This window comes from Anas platyrhynchos, chromosome 3 (genome assembly GCF_047663525.1).
Source record: "Anas platyrhynchos isolate ZD024472 breed Pekin duck chromosome 3, IASCAAS_PekinDuck_T2T, whole genome shotgun sequence".
Lineage (NCBI taxonomy): Eukaryota > Metazoa > Chordata > Aves > Anseriformes > Anatidae > Anas > Anas platyrhynchos.
In genome coordinates this window covers 60,586,288-60,613,154 of record NC_092589.1, presented here as the reverse complement: position 1 = coordinate 60,613,154, position 26,867 = coordinate 60,586,288, and the positions used below count along the sequence as shown (strand labels likewise).

At 37.2% G+C, this 26,867-nt stretch overlaps 1 protein-coding gene and 1 long non-coding RNA gene across 2 annotated transcripts in view; one reads left to right on the top strand and one right to left on the bottom strand.

The window, feature by feature from the left end:
* Positions 1–22,187, top strand: part of LOC119716319 (uncharacterized) — a 31,424-nt gene extending 9,237 nt beyond the window's left edge. Inside the window, exons 2-4 of the long non-coding RNA XR_005264160.2 lie at positions 9,633–9,787; positions 11,128–11,311; positions 20,251–22,187. This is a non-coding gene — a long non-coding RNA (uncharacterized lncRNA). The remainder of the gene's footprint in view (positions 1–9,632; positions 9,788–11,127; positions 11,312–20,250) is intronic.
* MAP3K5 (mitogen-activated protein kinase kinase kinase 5) overlaps positions 1–26,867 on the bottom strand; it is a 99,902-nt gene that overhangs the window by 31,748 nt on the left and 41,287 nt on the right. Inside the window, exons 5-12 of the mRNA XM_027454464.3 lie at positions 26,684–26,852; positions 25,702–25,808; positions 22,195–22,365; positions 17,319–17,431; positions 12,754–12,913; positions 10,477–10,630; positions 7,805–7,912; positions 2,338–2,387 (exon numbers count right to left, since the gene is read on the bottom strand). Coding sequence (XP_027310265.3) covers positions 2,338–2,387; positions 7,805–7,912; positions 10,477–10,630; positions 12,754–12,913; positions 17,319–17,431; positions 22,195–22,365; positions 25,702–25,808; positions 26,684–26,852 — 1,032 coding nt within the window. The remainder of the gene's footprint in view (positions 1–2,337; positions 2,388–7,804; positions 7,913–10,476; positions 10,631–12,753; positions 12,914–17,318; positions 17,432–22,194; positions 22,366–25,701; positions 25,809–26,683; positions 26,853–26,867) is intronic.

The following is a 26,867-nucleotide window of genomic DNA, read 5'->3' as shown; positions in this document are numbered from 1 at the left end:
CACATTTTCAGGTTCCTGTGCAACTCCTTAGAGTTGAACTCTTACTCATAAAATAAGACGCTGATTACACTGACTGATAAGGACCACACAGAATAATTGTCCCCTCAAACATTTGTTTGAAGTATTTATCAAAAACATTACTCATTTCAGGGCTAGATGTCTCTTCAGCCCTGCTGCCAAGAGACTCCTCACGTAATGCAGTAAATGTTTATGGAGGCCTTTGCAGAAAAAGCCTCCAAGATCATGTACAAAGACCTCCCTTGTATGTTAAGGCTGCACCTTTAAAGCTGGCTCTTACTAGTCTAGAGAGGCAGAGAATCCTTAATAAGGCTGGGAACTTTCCCTTCCTAGACAGCTTTAAGTCTAGAAGTTTCAGAGGAGTCAAAAATAGTTCGGATACAAAAATAAATTAGAAACAGGCCTGGTTCTGAAGGATGTCCCACCCCAAAGAATATTTATCTTCATAAAGCCAGGAAAAAAAATGAAAAGAAAAAAAAAAAACACTGAAAAAGGAAAAATTAGAAACTTGCATGTTTGAAAACTAGACTTATTCAGTTTTATAATTGCGTAAGACAAAGATTTCCCCCTCCAGCTCTTCACAGAGGCAGCCACTAAGTTTCCTAAAAACTCAGTGGCTCTTGACACTGGCTCATTTTGAAGTTTTCCAAGGGGTTTTGAGCATCTGTCCAGATGAACAGATTGGAATTTCGATTGACAAATAATTGACTATTGACAGGTTTAAATAACAAATGAGTATACTAAAAAAGTACTAACCACACTATAGCTTAATAATGCCAAAAAAGTGTTTGTTTTTTTTTTGTTTTTTTTTTTTTTTTTGTTTTTAAAGAAGCACAGCAAAACATACCGTAACCAAAACCCAAACTACACCAAACTAAATGTATCATTGCAATTTTTGCTAAAAATAAGCTATATCCCACGGGATTGAACTTCTACGTCTATTGACGGTGTTTTGTTTTTAAGTTAGTTGTTGGAAGGAAAAATAATCATCCATCTGTGCAAAAAACGTACTGCAGACATAGCAACAGCTTTGTGTGTATGGAACAGCTATTATTAGAACAGAGCAATGACTATTTAAAAAAAAGTTAGATTTCTGGACTTTTTTTTAATTACACTAAATACAAACACCAAGTGGAAAGTCACAGGATGCCAAAGTACAGATAAATCCTACAAAAACAAATGAGACTAAGAAGAAGATCTGATCTAAAGGGAGCACAACAATGGTAGAACACTACTTTCGTAGTATCAGCAGGCACAAATTGCAAGGCTGGACCCTCTCAAACAAAAACGTACACTACATTTAAGCTGGGCTAGCAGTGCAGACCCACTGGTACACAATACAACACAAACATCCCTGCTAAGAAAAACCTGCAACAAATAGTTCTTCCTAGCACAAAATACTCCCCTGAAGCCAAGCAAAGTTTGCCAAAGATGGCAAAAATTTCTCCTTTGTATCTCACAGATCAAAGAAAACCTAGAAGGTTTTCAATGTGTAACATTGTACTCCTCTAATCCAGTCTTGCACATATCAGTCTTGATCCCATGGCTTATTAGTTCATGTTAACCTAATCCACATTAATCTTTGGGAGGTTATTTATTTACCTTTCCTATTGATTTGCTTTTTCAGTCTCTGAACCAAACTTTGAGCTTTTACTTCATGATCTGTCCCCTACTCTGCCACTTTTATCATTATCATCACTGCATTGACAATCTCCCCTCCCTACTCTCTGGAAGAGTTTTGGTACCATACCAAAAGCAAGCACAGAAAATCCATACACCAAAACTCAAGAGATAAGCAATTAGGACACTTCAAGACACATTAACCCACCTCCCCATCTTCCCTAGTCAGTTCCTCGTATCCTCCTTGTTTCTGCATCCACGCTACTTCCTGGCGTACATATTGTATTTTATGGCGTACATATTGTATTTATCACTTTCCCAGTATGTCAGAATCTCAGTGCACAACCACAGCTTTTGGATGCAATACAACTCAGTCAAGGTGACATGAAACATCAGCAGTTACTATAATTCAACCTTAATTAGCATAAAGTGATTATGAACTTTACAAAAATATTAGTTCTTAAGTTTAACAAATATTTTTTCCTATTTTTGTACACAATGAACCCTGAAGGTAGTCACTCCTGAATCCAGACTAAGATTCCTGGGGCTTCACTAACAGCAGGGCATCTGTGGAAGTACTTGCAACATTCAGCTCCAATTTTGCGTCCATTACTCCACCATTACTCCACAGCACTAGCTTAATATGATATTCATTCAATTACTCTTTTCATTTCAAAAAATGAAAGGGAAATAACTTACCTTACTCCCCTGATAGAAGCAGCACTGAAGTTCCACTCGTGAATACCCTTCTGTAACAGAAGAGAGGAAAAAAAGTTAAATAAATAAAATCCCCTTCCTTTTGGAAAATCAAGAGCCAGTAGGCATATCTTCTAGCCTGGAACTCAAGAGACCAAAAGAGAAACATTTGGATTACAACAGCCTATATTACCTTTTACCAGTTATTCTTCAGGGCATTTCCTACGTAAAAAGCAAGAAAAGTTCTACATAGGTTTGGTTGGTTTGTCTCTTCACTGTTTGCTTTGCAAACACAGTATATATTATTTTAGAAAGTAAGTGAAGCAGCAGATCAGCACCTAGGACAAGCTATATGGGCAGCCCTTCTCAGTTCAGTTTTACTTGCAACCTTCTAGAAAGAGGGAAGAAAAACCATCTCAGAGTAACAGCCTGCTCTACATGCTCAGCGTCCTGAGTGTGTGGGAAGAATCAGCTGAGAACGCCACGAGCAGGGAGTCTGATGCTGGAGAGCGAAATGGAAAATACTTGAAAAGGAGATGAAAATGCTCAGGGAAGGAGCAAATCCAAAGGCCAACAGTCCAAAGAAACAGAAAGCAGACTACTTCCCTAGGAATCCAGAAGAGAGCAGTAAGAACATACCAAAACTCCTATGAGCTGCTGGAGTAGTAAACTAGGCTGGAAGAAAGAAGCCACCCTACAAAAATACGAAGGGCCAGGCCTCATTTATTTTCCTATCTTTTACGTTTAAATCTGTCACGCTGAGCAGAACCAAGTTCACTCTGCAGACAGTTGTATCAATCTGCGCTTAAGTTTTAATAAAAGTTACTTCAGGAATCTGAAGCCTTTTGTATCTTCTGATGGAAACATTTGCCTTTCAGGAAAATGTGGAACTGCACTAGCTTTAAGTCCTGGCAACCTTGGGATCCCACCACAATAAGCAATGTATTTGAAGGAAATACTCTCTACAGTTAAGCTTCATTTTGCGTTTTAGTCACCTGTGCAATCAGAAGGCATGGAGACAGATCTTGCTGAGAGGTAGTTTATAGCATAAAGGCAGAGTGTCAAACAATCAAATGTATCCAAAATGACAACATGAAGATGTCTAGCATATAAAACATTTCATGAATATTGACGTACACAAGAGTCAGAACAGATACACGGCCAAAATAGTTGCACAATGTGCAACAAATAATAGACAAAGTCATTCTCTCAGCTATAGCAGTTTTCTGTAAGGCTTGCTAGATCAGTTTTCTCCTCTGTAATTCTCTTCTTTCTACTCAAATTGCATTAAAGGTTATGAGGCTACTATGAAATGCTTAACACAACATACTGAGAATACATGCAAACATTTTTCTTGAAGTACAAACTTCACATTGTTGTAATTGTAAAGTATTATGCAGTAACTACAGAATCTCTTAAACTTTAAATGGGGGCAAGAGTTTCCAGTGGGGCAGAGGGACAGGAAAACAACCTGAGATGAAGAAGTGGGACTGCATCTTGAAGTACCAACTGATGCTAGTATGAAGCGTTGGTACTCATCAAGTTGACTGGTTCTCTTTCATGAAGAAAGATCACCTACTACACCCTCCTTATTAGCAGAGGGTGTTATCTGCACTCACCTTTTACTCCTCACTCCCTATACAAACTCTACCACTTTCCAGTTTTCCGTGCTTGAAAACTCTCTTCAGAGCTTAGCAATTGGTACTTGTCCAATTCCTAGTACTGGGAATAATCTGAAGTCTAAATCTAAAGCAAGCATCCTGACAGGCAGAAATTTTCAAGAAGCATAAGTATTGTGGGCTTTACATGTCATCTACATGCAACTAAACTCTCACAAATTCATACATCTTTCATTAACCGCACGATGTTCTCAGGCAATGAAATAATATGAAAGTTATGTCCCTCAAGATCTTGCCAAGTTTTGAATACATTGGAGTAAACATATCAGACATGCTATCCAAATCCAGCATCTGTTCTTCAGTTAGGCAAAAAACCACCAACCACCCAAAACAAAACTTAAACTGGTTTCAGAAGCCAACACGAAACAGAGACAGGCTGTTCTACTTCAAACTTGCAAACAGCACTGCTGCATTCCTCTAGCCCCATGTGGAAAGGACTGCTAAAATTAGGGTACCGAGGGCAAAGGTATCATGAATTCTACAAAACACAATGCCATCTGATTTTTATATTCATTTGTCTATGTAAAAGCTGGTATTATTAAGGGCATAAACTATAACATATGCTGCTAAAAAAAGCCACAGAAGAGGAAAAGGCCATGTTATTTATCCCACTATTGATTGTAATTCTCCTATTCATTAGGAAATTGCCAGCTACAAGCTCTGCTGAATTCCACTTTGAATTTGAAGCAGAATTTAAATTTCTCGTGCATGAAGGGAAGTTCATAAGCTTAATAACTCACAATCCTTATTCTTAAAGCAATGACTGCATTTTGGAAATCAAGTAGATCTGTTAGTTTTATGATCTGAAACCTGAAGCACAAGGTGCTAGACCTCTAACAGACCTATGCTATGTGGAATGAAATTGTATAGCTGAAGCAGCTTCCAAACCTAGATGTCTCACCTGTCCTTGTAGTCACGATAGCTGGTCTTTATTTGTTAACCAGTCCCTACAAAGCCTATCATCAGCCTAATAAGGACCAAAGTAAGAGCATTCTTCAGTGCAGCGGGCTGAAAGATGATACAGATTTCCTCCACAAAATTTCTTCCTAAAGACAATATTAGACTGGTTATATTCATCTGACAAGGAATCCCGTATCTCCAAATTCTTCTAGTCGCTTTTCTCCCTGTAAAGTTTCCAGTGGATTCAAAGGACTTGGGCAAACTTAAAAATTCAGCTGTAGAAAGTTTGTAGCTGTTGCAACTACCAAATTGGCCAGTACATTCTTTTGATAAATATTATTGTTAGTAGGGCAGGGATGCCTGCACTCTCTATCAATCAGACCCCAAGCTACTGTAGAAACTCACTACAGTAAGGACTCTGGCCAGAGAAAAAATACTAGCAAGTGCATCAAAAACTGACCTCATCTAATGCTATCATATAAGTAGGGTAGCAAAGGTAGGTGAACACTAGTGCACAGAAAATACAGATGTACTGTCCAAATCAGGACCACTGCTAAAAATATTAAGCAAAACATACCTGTAACTAAAAGGAACATTTACATGCCATGAAATACCTTTTTAGGAATACGGGTGCACTTGCTCAAGTAAGGTTAACTCAAATTAGAATATAAGCAGTGATATAACAGGTGCAGCCAGTACAGCAAGCCTACTTGTTCTACCTAAATTAAACTCTAAAAGCTACCAGGATTGTCCTCAAAAATACTGTAAGGTAAACAGAGAAGAACCGTTTAACAAACAGTGTAAACAACAGAACAAATTAGTATGGAACAGCTACAAACAACACTAGAAGACCTAAATCAGCACTCTGCTACTTCAGCAGTACTAGTCCACCTCTAGGCTCTTTTACAGGTGCAGTGACATTCTCAAACCACTTGCCAATACAGAGAGTCATTTGTGAAGCCTACACCAGTATTCAGACGGAGCTTTATCACTTTATATGAAACTTTATACAGCAGGGGTTTCTGCAGAGATCAACAAGACTCAATAGCCCAAAACATTCTTTCTGGTCCTATGTTCCTTCTTATACTATAGACAAGCCACTTAACAGAACGTAATATTTGGAAATGAACTACACACCAAAAAAATCCCACACGTACAAGCACAAAACACGTACACGTACAAGTGGTTTCTAAATAGACTAAATTCTAAGTACAGAAACACTTTCAGAACAGATACTTTACAATAGGAAGGTTTACCCTGTCATACTGAAATCATAATTTGTTATGTGGTAAGCTTTGCTTTTGTCTGGGAACAACATAAATATATTTTTTAATGTTATTCTCATAGGCTGAACCTACCTGAAAATAACATAAGTCAGAATAGAACACAAATAGAAACTCATTGGTCTATGCAAATATTTCAGTTTGTGCTCTAATGTGCTATTTCAGGCACTGTTCATTTACGTTCTCCTCAAACTTGCAACAAAAATTCTAAGCAGTACTGTATCATGTAATCTGCATACAAAAACATTTCTCCTTTAATGGCAACAAGTACAAAAGCTGAAGTATTGATTACCTGGAAAGTAGGTCTTCACTGTCCTACCTTGCAAGCAATCAAAATGCTGCCACTGAAGAATGACCAGTGCTATTTCTTAGGAAGCACTTATTTCTCGTGTTCTGACTCCAGCTGACTCAGCCTTGATTCGTTATTCATGTAACCCTTCCATGTTTCCATGATCCCTTCTTTCTCTGGCGTTCTAAGATGTCCTCCCCATCTTCACTCTTACCAAGATTTTGCTTCCTAAGCAACCCAGAAGGTAATAACCTGCTTCCTCTCTCTTTACATCTCCAGAGTTTCTAAACTGCTTTCTAAATATATCTGGCTATCTCACACCTTGACTTAAGGAATTCCCTGAATTTCCAATTTCTATACTTTCTGAATGTCTATCTATCCTGCCAAATATTTCTTTGCAATGATCCTTAAGGGTCCCTTCCAACTCAGGATATTCTATGATTCTATGATCTTGATTGATTCCCCTGCTATTTTAAGACATGAGCCTTTATTATGTTCACATTAAAGGAATATTGACCACAGCTGAAAAGCAATACTAAGGGAAGTTCATTATACAAAACGTGTATAAGGTATATAAGTACATATTATGCTGTATCTTGTGCTGGGGGCCCCAGAGCAGAACACAGTGCTCCAGGTGGGGACTCACAAGAGCAGAGTAAAGGGGAAGAATCATCTCCCTCACTCTGCTGGCCACACTGCTTTTGATGTAGCCTAGGATACGGTTGGCTTTCTGGCTACAAGTGCACATTACCAGCTCACATTGAGCACCTCATCAACCAACACCTCCACGTCTTTCTCATCAGAGCTTCTTTCAATTCATTCTCTGCCCTGCCTGCATTTGTGCTTGGGACTGCCCTGTCCCAGATGCAGGACCTTGCACTTGGCCTTGTTGAACTTTGGTGAGAATGAGGTCCAGCATAGAGGGAGCCAATAAGGAGAAGTGCTATCTCTTGGAGAAAGAAGTTATCATCAATGCATTCATCTGCATAATGACGGTATATTGCAAGTTATTTATGAAGTTTTAAGTATCAGATCTGCTGATATTATACACTGGTTATAAATAATCTGAAAGATGCAAGTTAGTTTTAAAGATAGCGGAGACTGAAGATCTGGAGACCAAAGATCCAGTAGGCAACAGCAAAAACTTAGAAGAAAAAACACCTGTCAATGTATGTGCACATTATTTTCATCTATGTTGCTAAGTCACCCTCTCCTTTACAGAAGTTACAATATACAATTGTTTGTGTTATATGCCTTATATTCCATGCATACTTTTAAATTGTGGAAAAAAGTTACAACTGCAGACAACATCATGATACCTTGTCATCAGGCAGCACATGCCAGATAGACACTGTCTTCTCCTCAGCTTCACTATTGATGGAGAGATATGAGGGTTGATAGATTTTTGTTGGTTCCAATATTAAAACCTTGTAAAAAATAAAATGTAAGAGTTAGTATCAAACATGTCAAATTTATGAAGTATTAAAGTCCTTTAAAACTATTTTTGTAGTCATCCTAGAGCAAGAAAAACAGGGGAAACAAGATGAATGAGTTTTATGTACTGGGCTAGTTTAGTGTGGCTCACACTAAATTAAGATAAAAATGCCAATTTTTTAATTAAGATACATGCTATGAGTGACGTGTAATTTTCCAAATGAGTTCTCTGACAGTCATCAGATTTGGAAAAGCTTCTGTCACAAGTCCTTCCATTGCAATGCCATTCGAGAACGTATCTCCCATGTAGACAAGATTCAGGCTGTACCTTAATTATCTTTGGTAGAAGCACAATTGGATAAATTGGAAGACACACATTAGCCTACAGTCAGAATGAACTGCTTTTGATTTAGACCACTGTGAATCACAGTAGCAAGATTAAATGACTTTCTCATAAGCAACAAGCATCACTGCAAGAGGCTGACAGCAAAAGATTATAGAAAAGCTCCTAGAATAAAACTAAAACTAGAAACATAATGTGAAAGAGATGGGATACAATGCATCAAGATTGAGTCTAGCATAGCCACTTGGTAAATGAATCCAATCTGCTACTTCAATAATGATCTGCCAGAATTGCTTTCAGATCTATGCCCTTTAAAGGAAAATGTCAGCAAAGCTCAGCTATTTGAAGAAGCATGGTTTCTTATTAAAACTGTTTATGTATTTGTTTCAGATTTTCAGAGGTAAAAATCTGATGTCTAAAATGACAAATCTATAGTGCCTGTGTGGAAGGTATTCTCATTCTGAATAATGAGAAGTTATATTAATTATATTAATTCAAGAAGCTACTCTATCTTCCACCAAACTGATCTTGGGAGTTCAGAGAATTGCTTTAGAAAGTAATGAATGATTGGAAAGAGCCATCAGTCATATCTAAGTCCCAGCAGCTCCTAGAGAGTCAATGAGCACATGGACAAATTGAAAGAAGCACAAGGCCAAATTTTGAAAGGCACTGAGGCATTTAATTCTGTAAATGGATATCAGGTGGAATTTCAAATGTATCTATCTGCATCTCTAGACAGAGTTTTTAAAATCTGGTTTAGACCACCTCATGAATTGGGGGTCAGTAGGCTACAGCCTACTTGCTGTACAAGCCACATCACTTCTTCCTCTAATTGCTGCAAAGAGAATTACAACACCAATGCTACCAGCTAGGAGACCAACTGCCAGCTAAGTGACTACCAATGCCCCAGATCCTTGAGTTTAAGCTCTGAGACTTTCTAAAAGATTATTTTATTTTTGCAAACATAGTTATTTGTAAGCATAAAGAAGTTACTATGTTTCATTTTGCTGACTTGTTGCATGGTATGGTTTTGCTTTTGAATAGGCATGAATATTTTTATTTATTTATTTATTTATTACAAGAGATGACATATGTCTGTCAGCAACACCAGAACAGTTTCCTGTACAGGTTTTCAAATACAATCAAGCTCTATGTTCACTAAGTGTGTCTTTTGGCTCTTGCTATTACTATGAGTATTTTGTCTTTTGATAAGAAATTATTTGTCTTGGACAGTTCTATAAGTCAGAGGCTATTTTTATTTTAAGTATCTAGTTGTGACATTTTGTCATCAAAATCATAAGACTGGGCTGTGTTCTTTTTTAAAAAAAAAAAGAGGATTCAGAATATTTTGTTTCTCTGCAAAACTTTAGGTTCGTTCTCCTCAGAGAAGCAGAAAGAGACTCCCTAGAGAGTTCCATGTTGCTTTCATTTCACTGTCTCAGTCCATTGCTGTTCAACACTATGTTCTTCCTTATCACTTATCATCCCATTTACAACCTGAAGCCAGAAGAACTGTGCAAAACAAGTATGTACTACTTCAAGTATCTTGGTGGGTAATAGCGACTATTTAAAACAAAAAGCTGTATTTGCCAATAGTTAGTTAAAAGGAATATCCAAGACATTATTTTCTCATTGTAGATCATTAACATATAGAGGCAAAGAACTTTTTACAGCACATTGTATAACACTAAGGTATCTAATAATATTTCAGCAGAGTATTTGTGGAAGAAATCAGAAATATACACAAGTCATAGTGTAACAGTATTGAAATACGTTGTTTGGTAGCTGAAAAAAAGATTTGTCTGTTTGGTCTGATTTTTACCTCTAATAGATTTTTAAGCTCTAACAGAGGATACAGGTGGTTGGCAATAGGCTATGCAAAGCCTGTTGAGTCAGAGAGAGACTGGAATTAAATGTCTTTCCTTCAAAATGTACCTCAATATAGTATCACCTGGAATACGTTACAAAGTTGTGTTTTAGAAGCATTTGCTACCATTGGTAGCAAACACTAAATATTTTGACTCTCAGTACTTTATTGGAACACACTGTGCAATCCCATTGTAGCCATGTGAAATCAATTAAGACAGTCTAATATGCAGGCCAAATGCATTTCTTCTGGACAAGCAGTTTATTGTCTGGGAACCTGCAAACAAGCAGTGTTTTGTATTCATTTCCTTCATGTCACAATTAAAAACAAACAAAAAACACACTTACTGGAAATCTAACTACAGTCACATCTGTCTTTGTGGCTTCAACAAGGAAGTCCATCCAGAAGTCCACGAGTTCCTGTTTGGCCGTATGTTGCTCAGGATTCAGTTTCTTAAAATGCTGATATATCAAAATAGTCTCTACAATAGACTTCAGGTACCTGTGATCATTCAAGCATACACAATAAATAAAATACAGTTTGTAAATAGTAATGTCTACCCTTAGTTATAACTGAAGCACCCACCACTGCAACACCACGGCAGTCAGTACAATTTCGGTTCTCTAGGACTGCTTTCAATAGTAGCAGTTCCTCATTTAGAGCTGGAAACACAGCAGCTCCATTATTAATCTGAAATACAGATGAGTTCTGGGACAAAGCTTCCTGCATGTATTCCTGGTTGTTTATACTGTCTCCTATCCTAAACCATAAAAGCTTCCTGAAATAGCTAAATCCTCTGCCTATGGACCAAACTGTTCCCGTGTCCAATTTGTTGCTATAGTAAATCAACCTCAAATTATAGTATAGTATATAAAAGTATATAAAATATAATATAATAATATGTAAATAGTATATAAAGATAGTAAACCAACCTCAAATGATAGCTCAAAAAATAGTGCACTAGTTGAGCTTTCTATACTATTCTGTTTTCTGTATAGCATCTGCGCTGGCAATTGTCTAACTCAGATTTTTGAGGCACGGCACTTCTGGAATTGATTACCCTATGAAGACAACAACAATTATGCTAAGCAGCCTTTTTGGAATTACTGGGGAAAGGACAACAGCAGCGCTGAATGTCTCTCGAGTGCAGCTCATCCCTCTCTCCAATATTCTCCTTCACAGGTTAGTTTGTGGGGCTCCTCATCATGTTGTTTTCTTCTGGCATTTTTGATAAAAGTTGCAAACAGCCTCGGGCGATTTTTTTTAATGAAAACAACTGAAATGAGATATATGTGCCTAACGAGGATTTATCATAGCTATCACCTTATTGCTGTTAGACTATTCATGGAAAGCTTATTTACAGGCTACATACAAAGAGATATAATGCATATTCAGAGGGCCTCTTGGGAGCAGTTCCACAGCTATACGTTGTCCAGTTCTCCCTCTTAGATTGTGTGGATATCTTGCATAAGGTACTGTATTTACTTCCCTTTGCACTGGGGCACTCTACTGAACAGCAGGCAACAGACTGAGAAGGAATTGCTCACAGGAGAAATTTTCTGAAGCACAAATGAGCATGCTGTTTTTTTCAGTTTAATCCACAGGCTTAAATCCCAAAGTACATAAAATCCTGACAAACAGGCATTCATAAACTCCAGAAAACTCTACCAGGAGATTCCTAGAGTGCTATCCAGTTCCTCAGTACAATATGCACATAGTAAAAATGGGAAGTGTTGCATATAAGCATGCTCTGAACAGTTTATAACAACGTATTTGGTCAGAAAAGTCAGAGTTCTCCATTTCAACAGTTTCTTATGTTATATCAGTAAGTTCAGGATTTCCATGTCTTAGCATAAATAGATTCCCCTCTGATCAGCTTCTGGAGACAGACTTTCCTACCTTTGTATAAAGGGCAAAAATACATAAAGCTGCAATACACGAAGCCTTGATTGGTACAGTGACAACTTGAGACAGAAAGAAATCTTGGTTCTTCCCAGCTAACAGGCCTGAAGTCTTTGAGTAAGCATCTGGTCCCTACTTGCTGCCCACATCCAAAGCAGAACAGGTGCCAGGAGCCTGCACTGCAGTTAGAACACATCTTTTGGCCTCTGCATAACAGAAATTAAGTCTACAGGGTTGTCTTTAACCTCTAGATATATAACCTTTCCATTATTTGCAAATAACCTTTCCATTAGTTGCATTTTAATCTTCATTCTTCTCAATTATAATCAGATCAACTTGCACCAAATAGCTCTCACTCGTATTCAAGTTCTTAAAGTAGTTGATACCTGCAGTAACCATCAAAGTATTCCAAGGTACATCCATGCCCCTTTAGCCAAGCTGTCTGCACTCCCAGAAATATTCAGACAATTATGACCAAACCCACATACCCCTACCACCAGGCTGATGGTGAATCTGTCCTTCTCAGCCACCAAAATAGAGCCATATCATATCTATCCATGAGTGAAGGGAAAAGAGGAAGAGTTCCCCATCTATGTAAAGTGCAAAGAAACTCCACACAGACTAACAAAATCTGTCAGGTAAATACAATGCTGATTGTGATAGCTGAAGGAGTCCAATGTTTTAAAATACAGCAATGTATATGATCTTACTTATCACCTTACCATGCTGGTGCCTTTAGCTTAAACAGCTTTTCTGAAGCCTGGATCACTCTTATGTGGTCATTAGCCAACATACTGGCCCCCAAGAAAGATCCTACTTCCCAATAGCTCTGCAGTTTCTCCAGGCTCCCCTTTTTACCAAGCAGGCTGCTGATCTTTACCCCTGTAGTAAAAAAAATAATAGGTCACAGGAATGTATTAATGCACTTTGTACAAACCATTTCCATGATTTGAAATCTATTTGAAATCTAATGAAATCTATTCATTGCTTAAGTTACTGCAGCCTCTCCATTTCAAAGGAAATAAGATGGAAAATATACTTACCAGTTAACATCATATGCTTTCCAAACACCCTAAGCAGTAGAAGATTTTTATTTCCCCTCCCCCTCTTCCTAAAGGCATCTCAAGAAAGGAAATTTAAGACATCACTGTCAGGACAAGGCCACAGTCAGATTACCTATGTTCTTGCATGGACCTCATCTGTAAAGGTAAATTGGGGCCTTAGGCTACACAACATAGCTGTAAAAACTTAACAGATGCTGAATAAGGCACCTATTACGTTTTTTTCTGCTGTTGTTGTTTGTGATTTTTTTTTTTTGACTTACAAGCCCCAAGCCCCAAACTTACCTTTATAGACAAGGTCCCATGCAGAAGGAACAGATGATCCACTGGCCTTCTTCCAGCAGTGATGTTCTTTTAATTGCCGCAAGTCCTACCCCAATGAAAGACATCTATTAATATTCATAAGTCCCTCAGCAACTCAAGATTATGGAGAGCCTCAGGTCTTACTTTGACTTGCTACGTTTTATGAAAGCTACAAGTTTCCCTGTAGTCTTCAGGATGATTTTTAGATCACATTAGCTGCTGCATATTTATAGCCAACATGAGACAGGCTACACCATCCCCTGCAAACAAAATCATTTCCAGCTTGTTAGACAAGCCTCTTCATCACAGTAGCCCACTTACTCACTTTTCCCACACTACTCAACTCAGTTTCCCTCCCACATCACCTGCCATTGTCCTTGATATTCAGAGTTGAGTATTCTCAACAAGTTTCAATGCAACTGTTGATCTATATTTTTTCCCCTTAACTTTCTTTAAGCAGCTAGCAGACTAAATTTCATTCTAGAAGCAGCAATAAATCTCACCAAAATAGATATTGTTATGTTAACTAGATTTCAGACAACAAAATCCATTTGGTTTTCTGCTGTTGTTTATATGTTTATGTTCTCAACCCCAGACAATGAACAGATACAGTTTTACACTTTGAATACAAGAGGTCTATAGTCTATTTCATGCCTGTATTTCACTTTGTGCTCCTTTGCTAACAAGTTGTCATGCCTGAGTAACATACAGAACAAAGTAATACTTCAGTGTAATTAAAAGCATTACTTGTTTGCTTCTCAGGGAAAGAAGTTTATTTATTCCTGAGGAGAAAACATGGAATTCCAAGTTTATGGCCTTCTCTTATAATTTCTCTGACTTATTTTGATCTTGTCTTTGAAAGTTTGAGAGTGTAAGAACACCCAAGCGAAGTCAAGACATTCTCTCCTTTTTGATAAACTTCACATTCACAGTAGCAACACCACCAACAAAAAAGCATCAGCTGAATTCCAGCACATTTTATCGCAGATACTTTTTTGCCTTAAAAATGAGCAAAAATACAGAAGCCATTAATACCATGAATACACCCACAGCTGGAAAGAAAATAATACACGGTAACGAGATACTACCAGTTAAACATTACTATGAAGGCTTCATAAACAAACTGCTTTTCTTGCTCAAATATTGACAGAACAATTCATATTGCTGGATCCTTTGTGTATCAAAGTTACAGTCTGCACAGATCATTACTGCCAATGCAAAGCACTGTGTTTAAGTTTTTGTCTCAAATTTCTGCAATTTTATACGGTTAAGAAAACAGCAGTGTTCAGAAAATATACTAATATACAATATCAATGCTTTAGTTTATCATTGCATTTTGAATTATTATTCTGGCAAGTATAGGAAGGAACTTTTAGAAGGCAATTTTTTGATCTGATGCAAATGGATAAAAAGCCTCTTGGTTACTGGAGTTATCCTTAGTTTTACTGGATTTACTAAATTATTGGCACTGTAACCAGATGTGAATTTTCTAATTACAGCCTCATACACCCTCTGAAGTGCTGTGAAGGGCAATATCTTTCCTTAGCCTTTCCCAACCTACCCATATAATTTCCACTGGAACCTGGACTGAACTTCAGTTGGCTTGCTCTTACCCACCTCCTTATCTCCCTCCAGAAGACAGCCTTCCTGTAACTTTTATGTGCTATAATAATGCTACAGGTGGACACCAAGCTGAAAACACTGCCAGAAAGATCTAACTGCTGCTAGCAAATGGTCTTACACACATAGATCAAGACAAGAAAGTGACCATCAGAAAAATAACATACGTGTAGGCATTACAGATCCTTTGGACAGAAAATAAATTGCACAAAACCTTTGGTTTTGCTTACTTTTGTTTAAAAACATTAACACTAGCCCAAGGCAAAGACAACTCAAGTCAACTGACAAACCTCATTATATCAACGTGGACCACAGTCTTAACACCAAGAACTCAATACACACAGGGTCTATATTGTAGATGTATTTGAAATTTTCTTTCAGCACAGCTATATGAAGCTTATAGTATTTTGACAATATTTCCTATAACAAAATAATAAATATTAGACACTAGCAGATCCCTTACAGCACCTGAAAAGGGTGTTGTAGGAAAGATGGAGAGGGAATCTTTTACCAGGGATTTTAGTGATAGGACAAGGGGTAACAGCTTCAAACTACAAGAGGGTAGGTTTAGATTATATATTAGGAAGACATTATTTACTGTGAGGGTGGTAAGGTGTAAGGCCTAGTGGAAATAAGCGGAAGTAAGGTGGTAAGGCCTAGTGGAAGGTGTCCCTGCCCATGGTGGGTGGAATTAGATGATTTTTAAGGTCCCTTCTAACCCAAACCATTCTATTATCTATTATTCTTATATGATTCTATGATCACAGGCGGGATTTGTCTGCTTTAAGGGTTTTCAACAGACACCACCTAAGTATTTACATGAGAGACTGGCACACCAACATCTCATTAAAAAAAACAACACACAAACACTTCCAAACACCTACCAGATATTTCTCCTCTAAATCTCAGTCATCAGCCATGGATGGAACCTTAAATAATAAGGAGCCTTAACTTCTGTACCATTTTCCACACGAACAGTAGGGCAAACACTGGATAAACTCACAAGATGACACCAAACATCTGATCCCTACAAATAACATACTTATGAAATCTGGCTAATCAGCTTGTCCAAATCTAGTTTTCCATAGTCTGTGTGCAACTGAATTTTCTTTAAAAGGGAAGGATTCAAATTAAACCACATTATAAATATAGTCCAGACACACTACACCATCTGTAATTTAAAATCAAGCCAGCTGAGTGAGTATTTGCAAATATTATGTAGAAAGCAAAATGTATATATTATTTTACCACCTACACTGACATGAATTCAAATTTCAGTGTAGGAGATTAAAGCATTCTATCCAAGCCCCCCAAAAATTCATCCACTTACAGAAGGGCAAATATGGTGGTTGGGGCAACTCTTACACAGCCCATCATATCTAAAGTTGCTTCATTAAAAAAAATAAAATAAAATTCAACTTCTATCATTTATATGGAAGTAACCATCTCTGAGCTCCATGCTCAAAAAATTCTTTATCTAGAACTTTACTTCCAGAGATATACTGCACACCCAACTTCTAAACAAGTGAAGTTGCTCATTTACAGACATCCTGAGGAATGAAGAGCATTGCTTCCTTCTGCTTGGGAAACAGAAGGATTAAAAAAAGAATTTGCAATAAGTCAAGAATTACATAATTTAATGGAGGAAAATGCCAGTTAGAAAATATATTTTACTACCTATTAGAATTTTCAGTGCTCTCTCTTATGACTTCCTTGACACTTTCCGTTCCCCTCAAATACAGTAAAATCACAAACAAAAATCACAAGTAGGACAGACCCCTTAATACAGAGGTTCAGAAAACCTCAAGAGAACATCTGAGCAGAATCATGATTCTTTCTCCTCTTAATCCACCCCAACATCAAGTCAAGTGTATTTTCACCACTGTAAGGATAGGCTCTTTATCTGTATTTCCAAACATTCCGTAGGTGGCTTTCTTTGTTATTGTTGTATTTATTCATTCTTTCATTTATTTATTTTTAAAGACTGCTACCTAGGACTGGAATTTCCCTTCAACTGTTCCTTCTGGCTAACAAAAAAAGACAGCACTGAAAAGAAGGACAGTCAGTTTTCACTGAGCTCTGGTAACCTGTAGACTTTCAGTCTGGAACCGGGTCTTCATGACAGTGCACACCATCAATCAGGTGGAATTAATGCTGGTGCGAGAGACTAATTTAGATGTTCACATACTCAGTATCAAAGCTTTCATACACAACCATTAGATTTTTTTTCCCCTTGTGACAGTGGGTGGTGTTATACTTTCACCAGAAAGCAATTTCACTGTGAATTTGCAAGCTATAATTACCAACTTTCCGAAGCTCAAAGGAAGTATCAAAGCAATGTCCAGCTGCCAGGAGGAGAACTGCATAATTGATTCCTGACTGCAATGTTGGCTCTGACTCAAATGCCTTCTTGAACCTAGAAAAAACAAACACGCAAGTTTACTTTCTAAATAATGCAATCTAATAGGTACATAATTATACTTTTAGGTACTTTAAGTGCTTATCTTCAGTTTACACAGCAAAAATCCATGGAAGGAAAAATATTTTACTGTTTTCCACACATGATTTTTGGCTATTATTGAGGAGATTGTTACTTGCTCCTCACACTTCTTTCCTTTCACACAAGTACAGACTACAGCCACCCACCGCAGTAAATTTATAGTCTCTTACTAGATTTGCAATTCTTCCACTAAGTTTAAAAGAGAATATTATCAATTTGTAATAGACCCATTTCACAGTTTTATTTATTAATAGGCTCTTTAATTTACTCTTAAATATATGGATTTTTAGTAACTTGAAACTTTAGACTCATCTGCTCCAGTGACATGCATGCATATCAAAATGCATAAGCACAAAACCACAAAAACACACTTTGCATTCAGCCATGATTTCAGCTACTCCAAGTTTTATTCTTTACTAGCTATATCCCCTGTCCTCATTGTCCTCATAAGTCTATTCACATAAGGCATGGACTACACTAGATTTGGTTCTTCTCAAGAGGAGGTGAGCAAGAGAGTGAAGGAATGGCAGTGGTATTCATCTAGCTCAAGTCTTGTCTTAACAGAAGTCCAGGAGTGTCACATAAACAGAGCAGACTTAATCCCCATGCTAGCAATATAAGTCCTAGAGGAAATCTATAGTGTTTTAAACTTGTTCTATAGAATATGAACCTAATTTGGTTTTTATATATGCACCTCTGTAAGAAGGCAAACAAAGCTAACAAATGTGAGGTTGAGCACAAAAGATGCAGTTAACACAACTGCATTATAATAAAAGGAATTAAATTTGTAATTACATTCAAAAGGAGAAGAAAAACCCAGGCAAACAAATAGATTATGAAAGTGAAGCATGTTTTAAGATTAATACATAAAGAAGGAAAGAAAAAAATACATAAAGCCTAAGGATTTGGCTTCCAGACCACACTCTGACATGAAAGCAAAATTATGATATTTGTTCCTAATAGGCCAAGAATATATCTTTCTTTCCCCTGCTCTAAAGGTCTGCTTTCCAAAATTGCAAGAAAGGTTCCTCTTCAATCTGCTACATATATGCTCTTCCTATACTACAGCTCTGCCCACCTCCGGTAACTTGATCATTAGACAAGAGTATAGCACTCCTTTTAAAAAAAGGCATAATGATCTGAGAAGATAACTTCTTTTCTTTCATCATCTGCCTTTCCTCTTCTGCTGTTAGTTACAAGAAAATGAGTAAGAAAGTACATACAAAACATTTGTGATCACTAAAAGAACATACCATCACAAAAAAAACAAACAAACAAACAAAAAAAAAAAACAACAAAAAGCCACCAACGAAGCAGAAAGACCCTCATTGATTCTAACAAATACAGTCCGAGTAGACCAGTTGGCTGACATAATTGGTTTGGAGACAGGGCAGCTTTGGAAACTGGACTCCCTTTTCTCCCCTAGTGAGCTTTCATGTTGTAATTGTCATGCAGTATCAGGAAAGAGAAGAAAGATTGGCAGAATAATTGACACAAAAGAAGAAAAAAACCCTGAAAATAAGTACTGTTTGTTTCAATACAGGAGACTCCATGCTTCTGCCTATTCATTTTGCCACAAAATGCCTGATTTCTCGCATGACTACACAAATTTCTCTAGTTCTAGGACAGATACATACCTCTTTTGTTTTTAAATTGTGAAGTTTTGTACCTCTAATGCACATCAAGTGGGAACATTTGTGCTATAAACAACGTTAATCATACAGGCAAAAGAAATAGAGATGACCTTAAGCATACAAAATAGTCACTGCTCGCAGATGCAATTGACGGAACAGCCCCACAAAAAGAATGCCTTTATTTATGCCATGTCATATACAGGCAATGAAAACAGCCATACACCCAAAAAAAAATGTGCTGTGACCCTCACAGACTAAGAAACCAATTCATAGGATCATAAGACTGATTTCCTTTATTATGCTCAGTCCTTGGCTTCTTTATACTTAGACTGACAAGTACCATCCTCTAACATAATTCTTGCAACATGCATAAGAAAAAAAACAATCAGGAACCAAATATAGACATGATGCTTCTCCCTTCCCCATAGTTGAAACTCATCTTCCTAGCTATCTTCGTGCTACTTGCACCAAGAAATACTGGTATCTTAGAACTCTGAAGTCTTATTTAAGCCTCCTGAAATCTTATAACTCAAAGCATAATTTTATATTTGTTGTTATCCTGTGCTGACATTCTCGAATCTGCCTTATATCCACATAGTTTGCACAGCACTAATTTACAGACAAAAATAAAAAAAATCTGTAATAATTTTGCACAGATGAAAATGTTCACACTTTCAAAATAACTCAAATCATATCTGTTCACTGAACTGATAGAAATTCAGCAGGTGCAATTGGTGTGCTTTGTCAAACTCTAAATATCACTGGAAGCACCTGTGCAGCATTGTGGAAAAGCAGTCAGGTTTAAAAATTTGCCTATAGAGGTTGGCTTAGCTGATGCAATTAAATTGCCATCAAGAAATTGAAAGCTGACATTTGGGAAAATGTTGCAATGTGGACACTGAATTAGAGAGGTAGCAATAAAAAATTCTGAATAAAGACTTGACAGCACTGGTGAGTCTGATTTACATTGTCAGTAAGCAACAAGAAAGTGACAGTTAATAATTAGTTTTCATTTCTTGTCTCATATTTATATAAATGTCTTTTATTCTGCTTTTTAATTGTCATAAAAGCAAACTTACTGCCTTTTTTTTTTTTAAATAGGCTGAAGTACCTTCACATCACAGGCTGTCGCAAAACCAACGCTTTGGTTCTGCTGCCAAATTATTTTCTTATACAATTCACTATACTTCTCCTGCATCCTCATTTGTCTAAAACAGAGATAAGGACCCTTATCTCAACATAAACTAACATTACCATGGAGGCTTTGTTCCCGTGTGCTCCTTCCTCCTGCCCCTGCTGTAGCACCTGTAGTAGCTCTGCTCCCCCCCAGGAGCCATCAGTTGGGTTACGGCTCAACCCTTTCGCCACACCAAAAGCTGCTGTATGTCTAGCACTAAATTTCAAACCAACATCCTACAAGGTACAAGCTAAAAGCAAGCGACTGGAACCTGTACCAGATGAGCCAAATTCCAGCCTAACTGACACCACCTAGCCCTATGGCAGCAGCCCCACTGAGCAGTCTGCATTGGGTCTTACTTGCCAGAGACTTCAGGGATTATTTTTAGGAGCTGACTTGTCAGCATCCCCACCCCACCGCAGGAGCCGCCAGCCTCCTGTCCTTTCACAAGCTTTTATGCCTGAATGCAATCATTGCACCTCATCAAACAGATGAGCACCATGACTTATACGCGTATCTATTAAAAGCATGTTAAAATGGCTACGTGAAATATCCTAGTAAGTAATTACCCCTATTAAACATATAATCTTTCTTAATTATGTTTGAAAATCTCAGTCTGTTCTTAAACAGATAAATGAAAAGTAAAAATGAGGAAAAAGCAAGATATACAACAGCAAATTTAAGTTCAATTTATTCTATTTAGGTCATGGTAATGCCTAGTATTTGTATACACAGCTACTACAGTTTTCTTTTTGCATTAATTCATGACATTAGCAAAATATTTTTTTAAACAGTATCTCAAAAGTTGCTTATGAGCTTTGTCTTAGAGAAAACACAATTTTTCTTCAAAGTTATGAAATGGGAAGGAGGGAAATAATACGTTGCTTTCCTGTTATTTTGACATCACTTAGAAGTTCAGTAAGCTTTACAAAACTGTAAAGCATGACCAACAGTTAGGAATTGTACTTGCATTCTGAGACCATAAATGGTAAATAATTATATATTATCTTTTACTGAAGACAGTTCTAATCTACAGATTACTGAAAAGTGATAAATGAGGAAGAGAGACGCAAGCTTTCAATTCTAAGCATTTACTTCAATAGGCAGCTGATGAGGACAGAACTAGGATCTAATGTACAGGATATGCACAACTGTAATGGAGAAAAGCAACTCATCCTGAGAAAAGTCTAAGATGGCATCTGGTGCTGCCATTTCAAACATGTCTTTTGGGAACTGAAAGCCTGAAGGATAAAATAAGAGAGAAAGAATACTTTTAAAAAATAAAAAAAAAAAAGAGAGAGAAAACTTATTCCACATTAAAGTCAGCATTTTTTGTGCATTTCAAAAGCAATAGCATGGTACCTGTCTCTAAAATTATAAGAATGTCTAATCCAATGTGTGCTTCTTAGACTCTTGGTGGTACTACAGCCCACTGTGACATGAAAATATTAAATGGTGATGATGGGGTAATAAAGCTTTTCCCAGAATGATTTTGGAGCAGTCATATTTCTCATGAGCAAAGAAGCCAAAAAGGACAAAATGGTACATCCTAAGCATCAGTGCAGATTTATACCTCAAAACCTTTAAGCTCACCTAGTAAATATCTATCAGATTGCAGATACACCAATTGATTCAAGTCTGATTACTGTCTGGTCCAGTTTTGTAAGAATAATACAGAATCACACAGAATCACAGAATTTCTCGGTTGGAAGAGACCTCAAGATCATTGAGTCCAAAAGTAAAGAAGTAAAGAAGAGACAGTAAAGAAGAGACTTCATATTTCAGAGAAATAAAGAAAATACATTCTTGTTTAAGGAATGCTTTCCCAAAGCAAAGAAAGGGACATAGACCAGGAAAACAGTACTCACCAGAACGTCCCTTTGTCTCTGCATTCTAGATCTATGAATCCAGATTCCAAAAACATGTCCTTGTAAATTCGACCCACCAGGCAGTACATATCTGAAGCTACTTGATCCTCCTGTTCTACCAAAGGAATCATAATTTCTAGAGCTTTCTGTCTGTCTCCAGGCAGATTTCGCCTATTAAAAATAAAATATTTCAATAAAAAACAATGAAGTTATCAAGAAATATGTTTTCATGGCCATATTTGAGTATATACTAAATTATATATTTAGAATTTGATAATATTTGTTTGTTTATATGTTTTACCCATGTAAAATGTGCTCCTAGACGCAATGGGCTATTTTATAAACATTTTTTTAAACCATGAACACTTAAAAAAAAAACAAAAACACAACTTCATAAAAGCCTCCCAAGCACGTTTACTCCCGCATGAAGTATCAGCTAGAGCAAAGCAAGAGTAAGCCTCAAGAGCCTCAAAGCAGAAGCAAGCCTCAAGAGCAATCCTTAGAAAGTAATACTTTCTTACAAAATATAAAGATATAAACCCAGGTTTCATATCTAAACCTTATTTCACAGTAATTCATACTTTAAAGGCAAAAGATTCCTTCTTGTGTTTACGATTTTTAAATACATATTTTGAATGTGAAGCAAAGAAAAAAAAAGTAGAAAACAGACTGAATTCCCCCATAAGAGAAGGTTAAGAAGTGAAGCCAATAAGGTAGTATTATCAAAAATAATTAATACAAATAAACCACGTAACTGCAAGCATTAGACACTTCCTGGTGACTCAGTTTGGATACATACATCATTCAGTATCAAGAGTTTAGAATTGTTTTTACCTATTTGTGTGCTGAACAAGCAAATGACTCCTTTCTCAGCAAAAACTATTCTTCTGTGGTTTAGGGACGTTTTTTTTGTTTATTGTTTGCTTTTTTTAAAAAAATTTATTTTATTTTGGAGAAGTTGCATGCAGAATTTGAGTAACTATCATTTGAATCGAGGGAATATAAACACATGTTTTTAGATCTACTGACAGATTCTCATCTGATAGAGAAAAGGCTTTTAAAAAGTCTGTTAAAATGAAAAGTCACAGTTATCTTAAAGCACATACTACTTGATCAGAGATTCAATAATGGAATTTTCCTCCCTTTGCAGGAACATATCAAATGCATGTCTGCACAGGCAGAGATAATGTCAAATGAGAGGCCAAAGCACGTGTACTCTAAGCAATATGAGCTCATGAACGCAGTTCTGGAAGGAAGTGATGCGGAAGAATAGGCTTAAATCAAGCTGAACTAGGCAACAGAGGAAGAACGAGTACTTGTATCAATAAAAATAATTAAGAAAACAGAGCAAAAGCACTTCAGCAGATACTATGAACACCTTTCCTGAGGAAAAACAAAACAAAACCAAAATACAATAGACAGTGCAAATCCACGTGCTGGGCCAATCTCGATTGATGTCAGCTTAATAAGAATAAATCAAACCAAGTACCCTTCCTTCCCAACCTTCAGACCAGTCAAGTTCTAAGGAATGAGGAAAGTCTACTCAGACTACAGACTTGCAGTAGGCTCCTCAAGTACTTCCAGAGTGGCACAGCAAGACTGGTACACTTATCTGAGATGCACTAGTGCTCCCAGTCCCAGGCAGAGCAATCAAGTGCTCTCAGCTAAGCAAATAACCAAGTTCTTCAAGTCTATGCTATTCTGGACTCCCTGCCAAATGATCACTTGACCATTTGTGGAAGGTTAGATTCGTTTTATCTTCTCATTATGATCACTCAAGTAAAGCTGCAGACTGCAGCTTCATGTTTGCCAGCTGACTTTGATTAGAGAATGGCTATTGTCAGAATGGAATTTCAGGTGGATAATCCTTCCAACATCTTGTATTGACTAGCACTAACCCAGATGAAAACACTAGCTAGCTGAACTTAACGACAACAAGAACATTAAGGCACAGCAGTGGTTTGTGTTATGAGCCACTTATACTTTGCTGGTCTCCAGAGACAGAGGTCCCTACCTCTCTTTCTGCTTCTTCTAGCATCATCAGTGCATTCACATTCTTTCTTAATTCGGGTCAGACTAATCCTAACTGAGCAGCTCTGTCCTTCTGTACTAGTGACCTAGATTAGAAGCAAGAGGAATAGTTTCTTCCACAGCAAATATTAACTAATGCAGAGTATTTCAGATCTGCTTTAGTTCAGGAAACATCCTCTATATTCCAGATACGGAGAACATTACAATTACCCCAAATAATGTCTTCTTGGCATACATGTTTTTATGGCTGTCATTGACTGCAGACTGTAAATTCAATTTGAAAAGGTGATAGGGAAATCTGATCTGAACTCCTTTGGAGATACTATGTAGACCTTCTGTATGTCAGATACCCTCAAAGGCTACATCTTACAGTTTTCTCTTCAAAACCTTGCCTCCTGATCTGCAAGATGACCCAACAAAACCAATGGAGTGTAACAATCTGCCTGAAAAGAGTATACTGCAGTTTTGCAACAGAAAATATTTTTAGTGCGCAAGTCAACTAGCCAAATCCTGTTTTCAGAGGTGACTGTTGTAGAAAACAGTGACCTTGGGGGTCTAAACATGTTAAAAACCTCTTTCTGTTTTAAAACTGACTTTACCTTTTCAACTAGTTGCCTATGAGTTATTTTTGACATCACTTTGACACAATATGCAGTTTTCAGCCTCCTTGGCAAACCTGAATTACAATATTCTTTCTGCTTCTCTCACAAATTTTATCTGTGAGACAGTTTCTGTATCTGAGAATTTCAGTGCCTGCTGAGACTGGGTCTGCTCTTCTAAATATCAACAGCACAATCTTCACTGTGTCAATACTAAGAGAGCAGAACATCTCTCATTTCCTCTGAAAAATTCCCTTCTTAATGCCTTGCCTGATTGCCAGCATTCTAGAATTTCATTTTTCAAAATATGAAAATATATAGAAAAGTCAGGACACCGCTCCTATTTAAGCCAAGAAAGCAGTGGTTGTTGCTGCATGTGGTACATTTTGTGCATGTTTTCAGAGAACGTGAAAAATTGTCTATTATGGTAAAATCCTTTGATTAACACTTGATGAAAGCTTTCCTCCTGACTCCTGACAACAGGAGAACTCAGACTTAAATAAGAGCATGTCTAAGCCAGCACAAATGCTGCAACACTGCCACTCAAACAGCAACGCTAAGTGTACTTGACAGAGGTAAAACATTGGTAGTATTTGTTTGCTCAGATTTAGGTACTAAAACAGAAACCTCAAATATTGATGCAGACCTATGGAAAGAAAAACCAGACGGTAAAGGAAGAGGAATGTAATTTGACAATATGAAAGGAAAACAAAGCTCAGATTGAACACGAAGCTCAGTCCCCAAAATCACTTCAGTGAAAACCCTATACCTGTGTAAAAGGATTCCAGCGGAGACCTTTAACCAGGATTACCAACTATATGTGAAGTTTGTAGTACTGATTTACTAGTCAACAGCAGAAGGAAGGGTAGAGTCTTACCTGTTCAGTGCAAATGCATAATGAAATCTCACGTGGTGGTGGGAAGCCAAGTCAAAAGTAGGCAGTTTTTCTAAGGTTTTCACCAGTTTCACAATGGAATCATAATCCTTCCAAAAGAAGGGAATAATGAAGTTTTAAGTGGCTGTACCAAAGTATACCTATATAAACTCCTCATTGAGCTACGGACCCGGCATTTCATACTATGATGAATTTTTAGTTTGCAGTAAGTTATATGGATTTCAGTATACTCAGTCTCAACCTGTAAATGGCTTGGCATTCAGAGATGAGAATACACACAGTATTTAGCATAGAAACACAATTCAGCCTCCTGTACTTAAATGTAGATCTATGGAAATTTCAGTACATATATTTCATGACTCAATTTTGCTTCAGGGGCTGAACACATAAGAGTTCCAGAACTCTTTAAAGTAAGCTTGAGACACAGTTAAAGACAAAAAAAAAAAAACCAACTTCAGGATGATTAAGAAGCAACTATTGGATTACAGTGTAGAGTGATTACTAGCTCCGCTCAGAGAAACTGCAGTGTATATAAACATGTTCTGTTGCCATGAGAAATATCATAAGCATGGTGACAAAGCACACACACAGTAAGAATACATACGTATCAATAGCAGAATGCTAACATAGCCTTTAAGTAGGACACACTAAAGGCTGCTCATCAAATAGTAATGCTGACATGTGTACAGAAGTGTAAAGGCACACTGGCGTATAGAAGTATAAAGGCGTGCTATAAAACAACGTAACTAAAAGTAAAGTGGAAAGAATCTGAAGATACTGTAAAGGACTTTTACTACTGTAGTAATGTTTAGTAATGTTTACTACTGTAGTAACGTTTACTACTGTAACATGCTACTTTTATTGCTCAGAGTTTCTTAGCAAATCTGTGCAAAATACACTAGAAATTCCACTAATAATGAAATTTAATATATTTTTAGATGATCTTTGAGCATAGGATACATACCTGGATGTCTCTATAGGACAACAGCAGGTTTATTACAATGTCAGCAGACAGAACTTCAATATTATCCACTCGCTGCCGAATCCTTGCCAGCTCTGCTGCAAGCTCTTTGCCAGTGTAGAGGGTACGAGCCTTCCTGATGTCATTCAGAATGGATTCCCGGAAATACTGGCTGGAGAGGAACAAC